This window comes from Coccinella septempunctata, chromosome 5 (assembly GCF_907165205.1).
Source record: "Coccinella septempunctata chromosome 5, icCocSept1.1, whole genome shotgun sequence".
NCBI classification, from domain to species: domain Eukaryota; kingdom Metazoa; phylum Arthropoda; class Insecta; order Coleoptera; family Coccinellidae; genus Coccinella; species Coccinella septempunctata.
Genome location: NC_058193.1, coordinates 1,892,045 through 1,902,957, shown reverse-complemented (window position 1 = coordinate 1,902,957; position 10,913 = coordinate 1,892,045). Strand labels below are relative to the sequence as shown.

At 34.7% G+C, this 10,913-nt stretch overlaps 1 protein-coding gene across 1 annotated transcript; it reads right to left on the bottom strand.

Annotated features, from left to right (window-relative positions):
- Positions 1-104: 104 nt before the first annotated feature.
- LOC123314306 (U2 small nuclear ribonucleoprotein A') lies at positions 105-5,429 on the bottom strand. Its single transcript, XM_044899488.1, has 5 exons — positions 5,243-5,429; positions 4,994-5,141; positions 3,957-4,309; positions 3,787-3,903; positions 105-292 (listed from the first exon to the last, which is right to left on the bottom strand). The coding sequence occupies exons 1-5, from the start codon at positions 5,322-5,324 to the stop codon at positions 270-272; spliced, it is 723 nt and encodes a 240-aa protein (XP_044755423.1). The 5' UTR covers positions 5,325-5,429; the 3' UTR covers positions 105-269.
- Between the last annotated feature and the right edge of the window lie 5,484 nt (positions 5,430-10,913).

Here is a 10,913-nt window from a genome sequence, read left to right as displayed (position 1 = left end):
AATCTATATTTTCACTGAAAATGGTAAAATTATTATGAAAATATGCATGAAAATGTCTTTCAAAATATTATTTGCTTCTCAACCCAAGGCAATGAAAAATCAAATGGTCAGTTCCAATTTATTAAGAACATAATGCATTTTTATAAAAAGAAGTTCTATTCTTATCAACTTAAAATTAAATCTTTATGAAATTATTGATGATATATCATCTCACACTTTTGATTCCAGAGGGAATCTAGCCTTACCAACCAAGATTTATTGTTTGTTGTTCATTCACTTCCATTTTGAATATCTGAAACAAATTATAGAAGTTGATGATTTTCTGTGGAACACAACTACTGTTTCATTCCAGGTTAAAAGAGAGGAAATGTTCTTTTCTTAAAAAAATTGAGATGCAGCCACATTCTATATAAAAGCTCTTCAGAAGATTTCTTTGTTTCAGAAGATGCTCTAATAGGTATACTTCATTCACATTTATTTTAGCAGTCGGTTGGCCATGAAATAATTTTCTCAAGTTTTTATAACTAGAACGGAGTAAGGTTGGCACTCATGAAATGTCGCACAGAGGAGTAAAGTTATTATCTAGCCGGCCAAAAATCAATTTCCAAAAATGCATCAGAAATGGGAAAATTGCACCGAATGGTCAATTAGAATAGTGGGTGATTCGAATCAATGGCGTAAATCGTTTCCTTGATCATCAATTAGCGAAAAAATTTGTTCGAACTTGTCGGTTGCATTACATTGGTTTTTTAACGCATCAAAAATATCTCCTTCAATGCATAGTTCAGTGCTTCCTGTGTTACCTCACAAACTTTTATAAGACCATCTCATTATGGATTATGAGAGACCAGGTATGCATCTATGTGATAGAGTTTTGTTATTCATTAAAATAGAGGATGTAGCAATAAAAAAATTAATATATGGTTCTTTTTATTTTGTGCTTCTTTTTATTGTGAATTTCAACATTCGATGAGACATTTGTTTTACTTCCTGATGAGTCCCGATAACTATTTTAACATGATTGGTTGTTCAAGTTATGTAGTAGATAGATTCACAATCAATAGCCGCCAATAACCGCCACTTTGGAAAATATTGATTTTTCTTCTTCAGCTAATCTAAATGAGGAATCAAGGAATTTCAAAATGAGATCGGAAAATGGATTCTATATATGGAGCTATTTTCATTAGTCAAAGACAAAATGTCATTTAAGGACCATCTGGAGTGACCACGATTATGAAACAAAACCTCTTCAACCTTAGGGATAGCCAGCAGTTGACCAGTTTCGACAAGAATTTGGAATTTGTGGAAAATTGTCTTGTATATCTAGATAATTATTCCGAAGAGCAGCAGAAGAATATTAAACATTGTGTAAAACATTTCAGTCTTTATCGAATAAATTTTACTCGAAAATTTTCAAGAGAATCTTGTAACATAGATATCTTACTTCCAATCCGCTTCTATCTGGCATGAGGCCAATACCGACGAAAAAAAGCAAGCCATTTTTGGTCAAATCATCCAATCAAATAACTCCTCAGAGTCTTCTCTATTCGGACAGTTATGCGAGTTGTGAATAATCAGACGACTAAGAAGAAATGAATCAATTTCACATCAGGTGATCGATTGAGTTTGCCATTTTCTTATTAAATCATAAAAATAAATAATTATTAAGGTGAATTACCGCATCTATCATCTCACTCATTCTTTATTATTCGCAAGATTGATACCAGAGGTCCTAGATTTTTTATGATATTTTTTTCGTAATCAACAGTCTAGAACCAACAGAAAATGGTTTTTAAATATTTTTGGCCGACTAGACTTGTCATTTACCCCTCTGTGTGTCGTTAATGCCATAACGCCGTTGCCACAACTAAGGGTGACCGGCCACCGAATGCGAAGTTGAGCGAAGCTGAGCATTTTCAATGCTAATATAATTGAGAAGCTACGAATCGAGTGACGTAGCTTGTCATTTAGCATTGAAAACGCTGAGCTTCGCTCATTTTCGCATTCGGTGGCCGATCACCCTAATATCAATTTTCATTACGAAAATGCCGAAAGTGATTGAAAAAGGAGACAGGGTTTCAGAAAGTGCTATTTAGAATTCAGATCCGCTCATTCAACTAGTTATACCCTGATATTTTAAAATCCACAATACGTCAGACGGTAGCGAACATATTCAATGTAAGAGAATTTATATAAAGTTTCATCTGAATCTAAACGACTTATATTTCAGCTGAATATTTCCACAATCAGAAAGATTGTGAATGAAGAGGATGACAAAGAATTTCCTTCTATTGGGAGACCCAAAAAAGTGGTGGCATTTGAGAATTTTATGTTTGAGTGAATTAATGCGAAAAATTCACTACAGGATTTTCGATGAATGTCATCGTAGAATAAGTTCCCAAAAAATTTATTTTTCTATTTTTCATTTGGGAGATACCCTTTCCTAACCACTGCATCATATGCATTTCATCTTCGGGTTAATATTTTTGAAATCTACAACTGATGTAACGTATTCAAACTTCAGCCAAAGAAGATAACGAACATTAACTCTCCTCAAGCTAGTGCACATTATGATATTATACTGATCTCTTGTATTTTAAACGCAAATAACTGGATTTGGTATGCCTTCAATCAGTTTGTATAAACTTCAATTATGTTCGTCGCATATTTTCCGAAGAGATTCGACATTCTGATAAAATACGTAATAACAGAAACTTTTGCGTAGAACAGGCAACATAGCGTTGATTTAAAGCCCAAAAATGTTTTGACAAGCTTCATAACAACCCCACATTTTTATTTTCCTGCTCAACCAAATCTTCCCGACTTGAGGCTGACGAGGTGCTGGGCATGAGAACTGACCTGCTAATGACAAGAACCAACCCGGATAGAACTTTCAGTGCTCTGCTTCCCAGCAGAGATGTGTGGCTCAGCCTCAAGGACTTTACCTACGACCTTGTTGGTTTACAGATGGTTCCAGAACCAAACATTTCTCTGGAGCTGGAAACTACAGTCGCAGACCATTGACCGATCTCAGTGCTAGCATTTCAGGCGGAAATGTTTCCATGAATCTATGCGCCAATCACCTGCTTGATAGGGGTTGGACAGGGAGGTCAATAAAAATCTTAACCAATAATTAAGCTGCCATCAAATCTCTCGCAGCTGACCAATGCACTTCGGGACAAGGACCCGAATCCAAATCTAACCTCTCCACATTGGAAAGTCACAATAATTGCAACTTATTTGGGTACCTGGACACTCAGGATTCAGAGGAAACGAGTTATCAGATGCTCTATATTGGTCCGGAATCAATTATCGGAATTTCTAATTCGTTAGTTAGGAAACGAAACAACAGCAGGATAGAACATAGGGTTCTAGGACCTAGAGCATTGGAGCAGCTGTCCCAGACTGTGGCTTCCAGTAAACACACCAATGGCTAGGATTTTCTAGAACCAATTTAAGACCTATAGTGGCTAAGAAGTTCACCTTTCTGAGCTTGTTTGTGTGCCACATTGGACTGCTTTGGTCACTGTGGCAAGTCTGCTGGATCTGACAAACATGCCCCACAAACTGTAACTGTATCCAAACAGATCAGTTTTCCAAACCCCTACACTCTGCTTATTAGATCATTTAATCAACACTCCACTATAATATAAGAATTATATAAATAATTTAATAGACTCAAGAAAATAAATGTGAAAGTTTGGGAGCATACTCTAACTGAAGCACTGCTACCTAGTAAGCTCATGTTACAATCAATCTATCAGAGTAGAAATAAAAATAACTCACTGTTATGTCCTGGAATGTGTCCTGCTTGTAATTGTTTTTGTAGTCGTTCAACTTCTTCAAGCGAATTTGCATTAACTATGGCATCCCTGATTTTCCTAATCTCGTCTTCTGTCAAACCTTAAAACATTTCGATTAAAATTGTGAAATGTTCATATTTGTCTTATACACACCTTTACTCTTGGCAATTTGATTGATGTTACCTCCAGGTACAAATGTTTTTGCTTTCTTGACAATTTCTTTTTGCAATTCCTTTCCTTTTTTACTTTTGAACAATTGTTTTGCTTCTTCACGTTCTTTAGATTTCACTTTACGAAAATCTAGGAGACGAAGATGAGGTAATTTATAAATCAAGTACGATCTATAATGTTGTTTAGCAGTTACTGGGTTATGTAGAAGACTCAAACTTTGTAGATTTGGTAGAGTACTCAAGGGTTCTAAATCCCCAACTTCTTCAATATGATTGCCTGTGAGGACAAGAGACTCTAAAGAAGGGATATAGTCCTCTAAATGCTCACCAATTCTTCTGCAAATGATAAGGGTTTGAAATAGGGTACACTTTTTTTTCTTCAATATTATAATGATGACTTTTTCCTTTCATGTTGATTGGTAATTTGATTAATTAATTTTGTATCATTAAACTACCAATTCTGGATAGACTTCGATTTATCATCATTTTTTATAGATAGAATTTTTTGTGAGGAATCAAATGGTTTTAATCTCAATCTGCGGAAACGTATAGTTCAGTATGTAGCTACAAATTTTGAAATGTTAGTTAAATGCACTAAATTATGACATTTAGATGTTTCTTTATCGTAATTCTTGATTAATTCCAATGATATTTTCAACAGATTGATAATTGTGAATAATTGATCAATATTGGATAGAAATAAAACTGAATCCTTTTGAGGTTAGGTAAGGTTGGGTTAAGACAGTGAAAATATAATTTTTATCGATTAATTCAGGTTTAAAGGACGGAAAAGTGAAAATTTAACATTTCATGAGAATATTAGCATTTAGCAAGTGTTTTGATGAAATTTTCGAAAAATCTAACTGCTGAACTGTTATGAGTTTCCGTAAATTGTGACTAATACCATTCGATTCGTTGTATAGAATTATATCTATAAAAAATTATCATCAAAATCTGTGAGGCGTAAATCGAAGTTTTACCCTACGTTTTCCCTAAAGGCTAATTTTAAAATACTCTTACACAATCCTATTATTATTGAAGAATAGGCATTTGAGTCTCTTCAAATAGGGGAACCCATCTAGTTTTCGGATATCATTATCAGAGAAATCTATGGTATCAAATTGATCGCCTGTAGCTCCCAGGTTTTCGATTTCGGGTATTCTGTAGCCTGAAATATATAATACACAAATCACTAGAAACTTTCTTCCGAAAATATTGAAACGCCGCCGAAATGTTCAAACCCTAACCTATTGAAAAGCTTGAACATACCTCTAAGGTCTAATTCCCTGTCTTTAACGGGATTAGTATACTGCATAGAATTTTGTATTAGTTCTGCTGTTAGCTTTACCATTTTCAAATACAAAAATTAACCAATTGTAGCTAAAAACTTAATTATTTGTAAAATAAGATGCATTTGATCTTTGAGCACAGAACATCACATATACATGTACTCATCCACAAAATAACAGTAAACAGAACTTCTTCTTCTTCTTCTTCCATCATACACAAACAGCACTGTGAACTTAGCTTTCAGCTGCCAGAAGCCAGAAGATGCCGTAACTAATGGGCATCCAAAGATATTACAATATGTAATAACAATAAAACAATATGTAATAATGTGTGATATGTTTGTATTATACAAAGAGGAAGCGCTGTTTGTCTTTGGTAGAGAGAAGTAGAACGATCGCTGCTTTGATAACACAGAACACGAATATAGGTTGTGGTCCGTATATACACTTTGGTTACTTCTGGTTAGTAAGTGGGCGGTCCGTATATGTCGAATTCCTGACAATTTGGTTCAATATCAGTCACCAGAGTAACCGCTCTGGTAACTTTCGGTTACCAAATGTGTATATACGGACCATACGCATAATAATGATACCAAAGGCTGTGGTCCGTATATACACTTTGGTTTCTTCCGGTTAGTAAGTGGGCGGCATTGAACTCTATGGGAAAATTTCCCATAGAGTTCAATGGTGGGCGGTCCGTATATGTCGAATTCCTGACAATTCGGTTCAATATCAGCATAGACATATAGACATGGACTGTGCCTTTCCTTTCTATCTATGCATGAAATACGGTCAAATAAAGTGAAAGAGAGAAACGCACGTCGGGACTGCAGTTGTCTCTTTCTAGAATTTTGATTGGTCTACACTAACCTCTATGTGAACAAAAAAGGGACAACTGCGTTCCCGACGTGCGTTTCTCTCTTTCTATAAAAAAAGCCAATTTCATGCTGACATTGCTCAGTCCATGTCTCTATGTCTATGAATATCAGTCACCAGAGTAACCGCTCTGGTAACTTTTGGTTACCAAATGTGTATATACGGACCATACGCATAGATATCTCTATTTGAGACCACAGATTTTTTGTCCCCTAAAATCATTGAACTCTAAAAGAACTGGAACGGCTTCTCGATGCAGGCAAACTGAGGAAGACTGAAAGGGAAGATGTACAGCAATCTATCTCTCTCTGCGCTCTGTCAATTGGTTTATAACGATGTAAACAAAAACAACCCGGGGCGTTGAAGTGAGACGACTGCTGCGTCCGACGTCTGATGCGGTTATTCGATTGGTTGCCGAACCATTAGAGAGAGACAGGTTGCTCTACATCTTCCGTCTCAGTTGGACACACTTTTCGTCGTATTTCGGTACTTAAGAGGCTCTTCCAGTTCTTTTAGAGTTCAATGCCTAAAATATGTACAGGGTGGGCAAAATTCCTTGTCTACTGAAGGGATCTCGAGAACTATAGCAGCTATAGAAGAAAAGGGACGACACATTCTCGAGCTCTTTTTTCTTGACTAATCCAAAACTGAAAACAGATCCAGCCTAACGTTCATAAATTTTGAGTTATGAACGAAAATTGAGAAAAGGTCATTTTCAATGAAGCTAAATAAGTCGCTTATTTGAACTCTTATTCGAAATTCGTTATTACATTCTACAGGCACTTTTTTATGGGGAATTCGAATATGATATTAGTAAATTTTTTGATCCAGTCATTTTCGAGATACGACAGGAATTTCTTAATTTTGCAAATATAAACTATATTCGAAAGTTCTTTCATCTTGCTGCAATTTTTTTGCTGATTTCAAAAATGCATCATATGTCGCTATTCACAAGAGTATAACATAAGAAAAAAAATTCAATACTTTTTCCTCCTTTTCGATTCACTGTTGAATTTTCAGTAGGCTGGCGTAACCATAGCATACCGACGCGACCGTTGAAAATACATTATGGTTCGTGAATCGTGAACTCCACATAATCCTATGTGAACTCAACCTTCTGTGCTAGGAATGATCGACTGTCGAATAATTATTTCTTTTTATATCGATATCGAGATCGAATATCCTTTAAAAGAGAGTAAAAGGCTTTCTTCTGATTATTAAAGAAGAAAATGTATTCAATTATCGTTTTTCTATTCATGAAAGAAACTCAAAGAGTTAGTAATGTGAATAAAATACGATAGCTATCTATAATTATAATTTTTACCAAAATAAGATGATGAAAAATATGTACTTCTGTCAACGGTAGTATTCGAATTGTGAACCATCGTAAGATGAGCATACCAAACATCGCGACAAATGGAAAATTAATAATAAGAATAATTTATTCACCCTAGCATACAATACAATTCAAAATTTGAGAGAGCTCAGAAAAGTCATCTAAGGCTTGTGTATGAACTCTCTCCAATCAAAGTAGTGGATTAGCAGCATGACTTTGAAATTACAAACACAATGCAAATAATATAATTAACCATCAGAAAAGTTCTTGAACGTTTTGTCTTGAAAAACAGTCAAGTAACCAGCTATTTGTTCTACGATTCAGAGAATGGTAACTTTGTGGGCTTTTCAAATAGGTGGGAACAATATTGTGGATCTGTGGCAATCTATAAAGAGCAGAAGATCTGATCTTCTCCCTGGTAACCCTGAATCCTCTAACCATCACATTTTGTGTCTGCCTTGTGTTATAAGTAGAACACAAGAGATCCAACGCGTGACGTTTTTTGGGGATCGATAATACCAAACTTTTTATGTATAGTTGCCTCGGGTCCATTATTCTCAATTCCTTAAACAATTTGTCACTAGAGTACAGCCGAGGTTTCTTGAATAAAATTTTTATAAGTCGCTTCTGTGCTCTCTCCACAGTGTTATAATATTTTTTCCTCAAACCGCCCCAAGCACGAATTCCATACTGTAAAACCGACTGCACCAATGCGAAGAAAACAGTGAAACATAAATCCCTAGGTAAAAAATTCCTGGCCAAACGAATTCTGTAACTAATTTTTCTCAATCTCTTATGTAATTCCATCAAAGATATTAATAATGTGTAATATCTTTGAATTCCATGCTGTGCACATCCCATCTCAGATGACGATCAATATAAACTCCCAAGTATTTGACAGATCTCACTGCTCTTATTAATATATTGTCAAAGAGGAGCGCTTCAAAGTTCGGCTGTTGTGAACTATTTAATGAAATCGGCAGGAAGTGTGATTTGGACTCGTTGACTGAGAGTAGATTTAGATCAAACCACTTCTTCACAATCTTCAGTTCAGCTTGCGCCAATTAATCATTGAAATATTTATTCAGCAATCCGTGATCATAGAGGCTCAGGTTCAAAAAATATAATGCATATTCAACGGTTGCTATGAAAACTCAGCCTACTTATAATTCAACAGAGAATCGAAAAGTAGCAAAAAGTATTGATTTTTTTCCTTTGCTTTAATTCATGTGAATAGCGATATATGATACATTTTTGAAATCAGCAAAAAAATTGCAGCAAGATGAAAGAACTTTCAACTAAATCAGAAATCCCTGTCGTATCTCGAAAATGGCTGTATCAAAAATCAATATTGACCTATCTGAAAAGCCCACAAAGTTACCATTCTCTGAAGCGTAGAACAAATAGCTGGTTACTTGACTGTTTCTCAAGACAAAATGTTCAAGAACTTTTCTGATGATTAATTATATTATTTGCATTGTGTTTGTAATTTCATAGTCATGCTGCTAATCCACTACTTTCATTGGAGAGAGTTCATACACAAGCCTTAGATGACTTTTCTGAGCTCTCTCAAATTTTGAATTGTATTGTATACTAGGGTGAATAAATTATTATTATTATTTGAAATGAAAGAATATTGGGATTCTTGGACTAATTTTATTTATTGTTCCTCAATACAACGCCGACGTTTCGAAACGACTTGTTTCTTTTTCAAGGCTAAAAATTTAAACACATTAAAATTTTCATTAGAGATCATTCGCACATACAATTACCTAGTATTCTGAACAATATCGTCGATATAGATTTAAGTTTGGTTTCATATTTCAAAGAGATCTAATTTTTGAAAAAACTTTTAATGTTGTTTCAGGAAGACGCGGAATATTGGCTACGACAGATGACGTCGTTGTTGGCATGTGACATAGAAATTTTTGACGTTCGTCGAGTTCGTGTTCGTCTGTCGCCGCCACTAGTCTTTGTCAGGGGTGTACTCTTCTATATCGGGAAATTCTGTATCGACTGATCAATGAAGGTTAAACACAAAATACACAAAAACATACAAAAATATGCAAGGACATGTAAAAAACTTCTCAATTATACGGTGTAAATCACAGACTCATCAATAAAACTTCAGTAACGGTACTATTTTAGTTGAATTCCTGCCATCTATTTAGTCATCCATTAAGTTGCTGTAGATGATACTTAAGTGTTCAACGTCTTCTCGGTGGTTTACGGTGTTGTTGCGTCTGATCTGTATCATCTCGCTTATGTTCCTTCTGTATCCGTTTTTTACATGTCCTTGCATATTTTTGTATGTTTTTGTGTATTTTGTGTTTAACCTTCATTGATCAGTCGATACAGAATTTCCCGATATAGAAGAGTACACCCCTGACAAAGACTAGTGGCGGCGACAGATGAACACGAACTCGACGAACGTCAAAAATTTCTATGTCACATGCCAACAACGACGTCATCTGTCGTAGCCAATATTCCGCGTCTTCCTGAAACAACATTAAAAGTTTTTTCAAAAATTAGATCTCTTTGAAATATGAAACCAAACTTAAATCTATATCGACGATATTGTTCAGAATACTAGGTAATTGTATGTGCGAATGATCTCGAATGAAAATTTTAATGTGTTTAAATTTTTAGCCTTGAAAAAGAAACAAGTCGTTTCGAAACGTCGGCGTTGTATTGAGGAACAATAAATAAAATTAGTCCAAGAATCCCAATATTCTTTCATTTCATCTAACTAAATGGACGATAACCTAAGAACAATTATTATTATTAATTTTCCATTTGATCTCGCGATGTTTGGTATGCTCATCTTACGATGGTTCACAATTCGAATACTACCGTTGACAGAAGTACATATTTTTCATCATCTTATTTTGGTAAAAATTATAATTATAGATAGCTATCGTATTTTATTCACATTAATAACTCTTTGAGTTTCTTTCATGAATAGACAAACGATAATTGAATACATTTTCTTCTTTGATAATCAGAAGAAAGCCTTTTACTCTCTTTTAAAGGATATTCGATCTCGATATCGATATAAAAAGAAATAATTATTCGACAGTCGATCATTCCTATCACAGAAGGTTGAGTTCACATAGGATTATGTGGAGTTCACGATTCACGAACCATAATGTATTTTAAACGGTCGCGTCGGTATGCTATGGTTACGCCAGCCTACTGAAAATTCAACAGTGAATCGAAAAGGAGGAAAAAGTATTGAATTTTTTTCCTTATGTTATACTCATGTGAATAGCGACATATGATGCATTTTTGAAATCAGCAAAAAAATTGCAGCAAGATGAAAGAACTTTCAAATATAGTTTATATTTGCAAAATTAAGAAATTCCTGTCATATCTCGAAAATGACTGGATCAAAAAATTTACTAATATCATATTCGAATTCCTCATAAAAAAGTGCCTG

Bases quoted from the DNA above. Each gene is read 5' to 3' on its own strand.
- LOC123314306 (XM_044899488.1), bottom strand. From the start codon at position 5,324: ATGGTAAAGCTAACAGCAGAACTAATACAAAATTCTATGCAGTATACT. The intron at 5,142-5,242 runs GTATGTTCAAGC...TATATATTTCAG, and splicing joins CAGGGAATTAGACCTTAGAG to GCTACAGAATACCCGAAATC. The intron at 4,310-4,993 runs GTAAGAGTATTT...TATCATTTGCAG, and splicing joins TTCAATAATAATAGGATTGT to AAGAATTGGTGAGCATTTAG.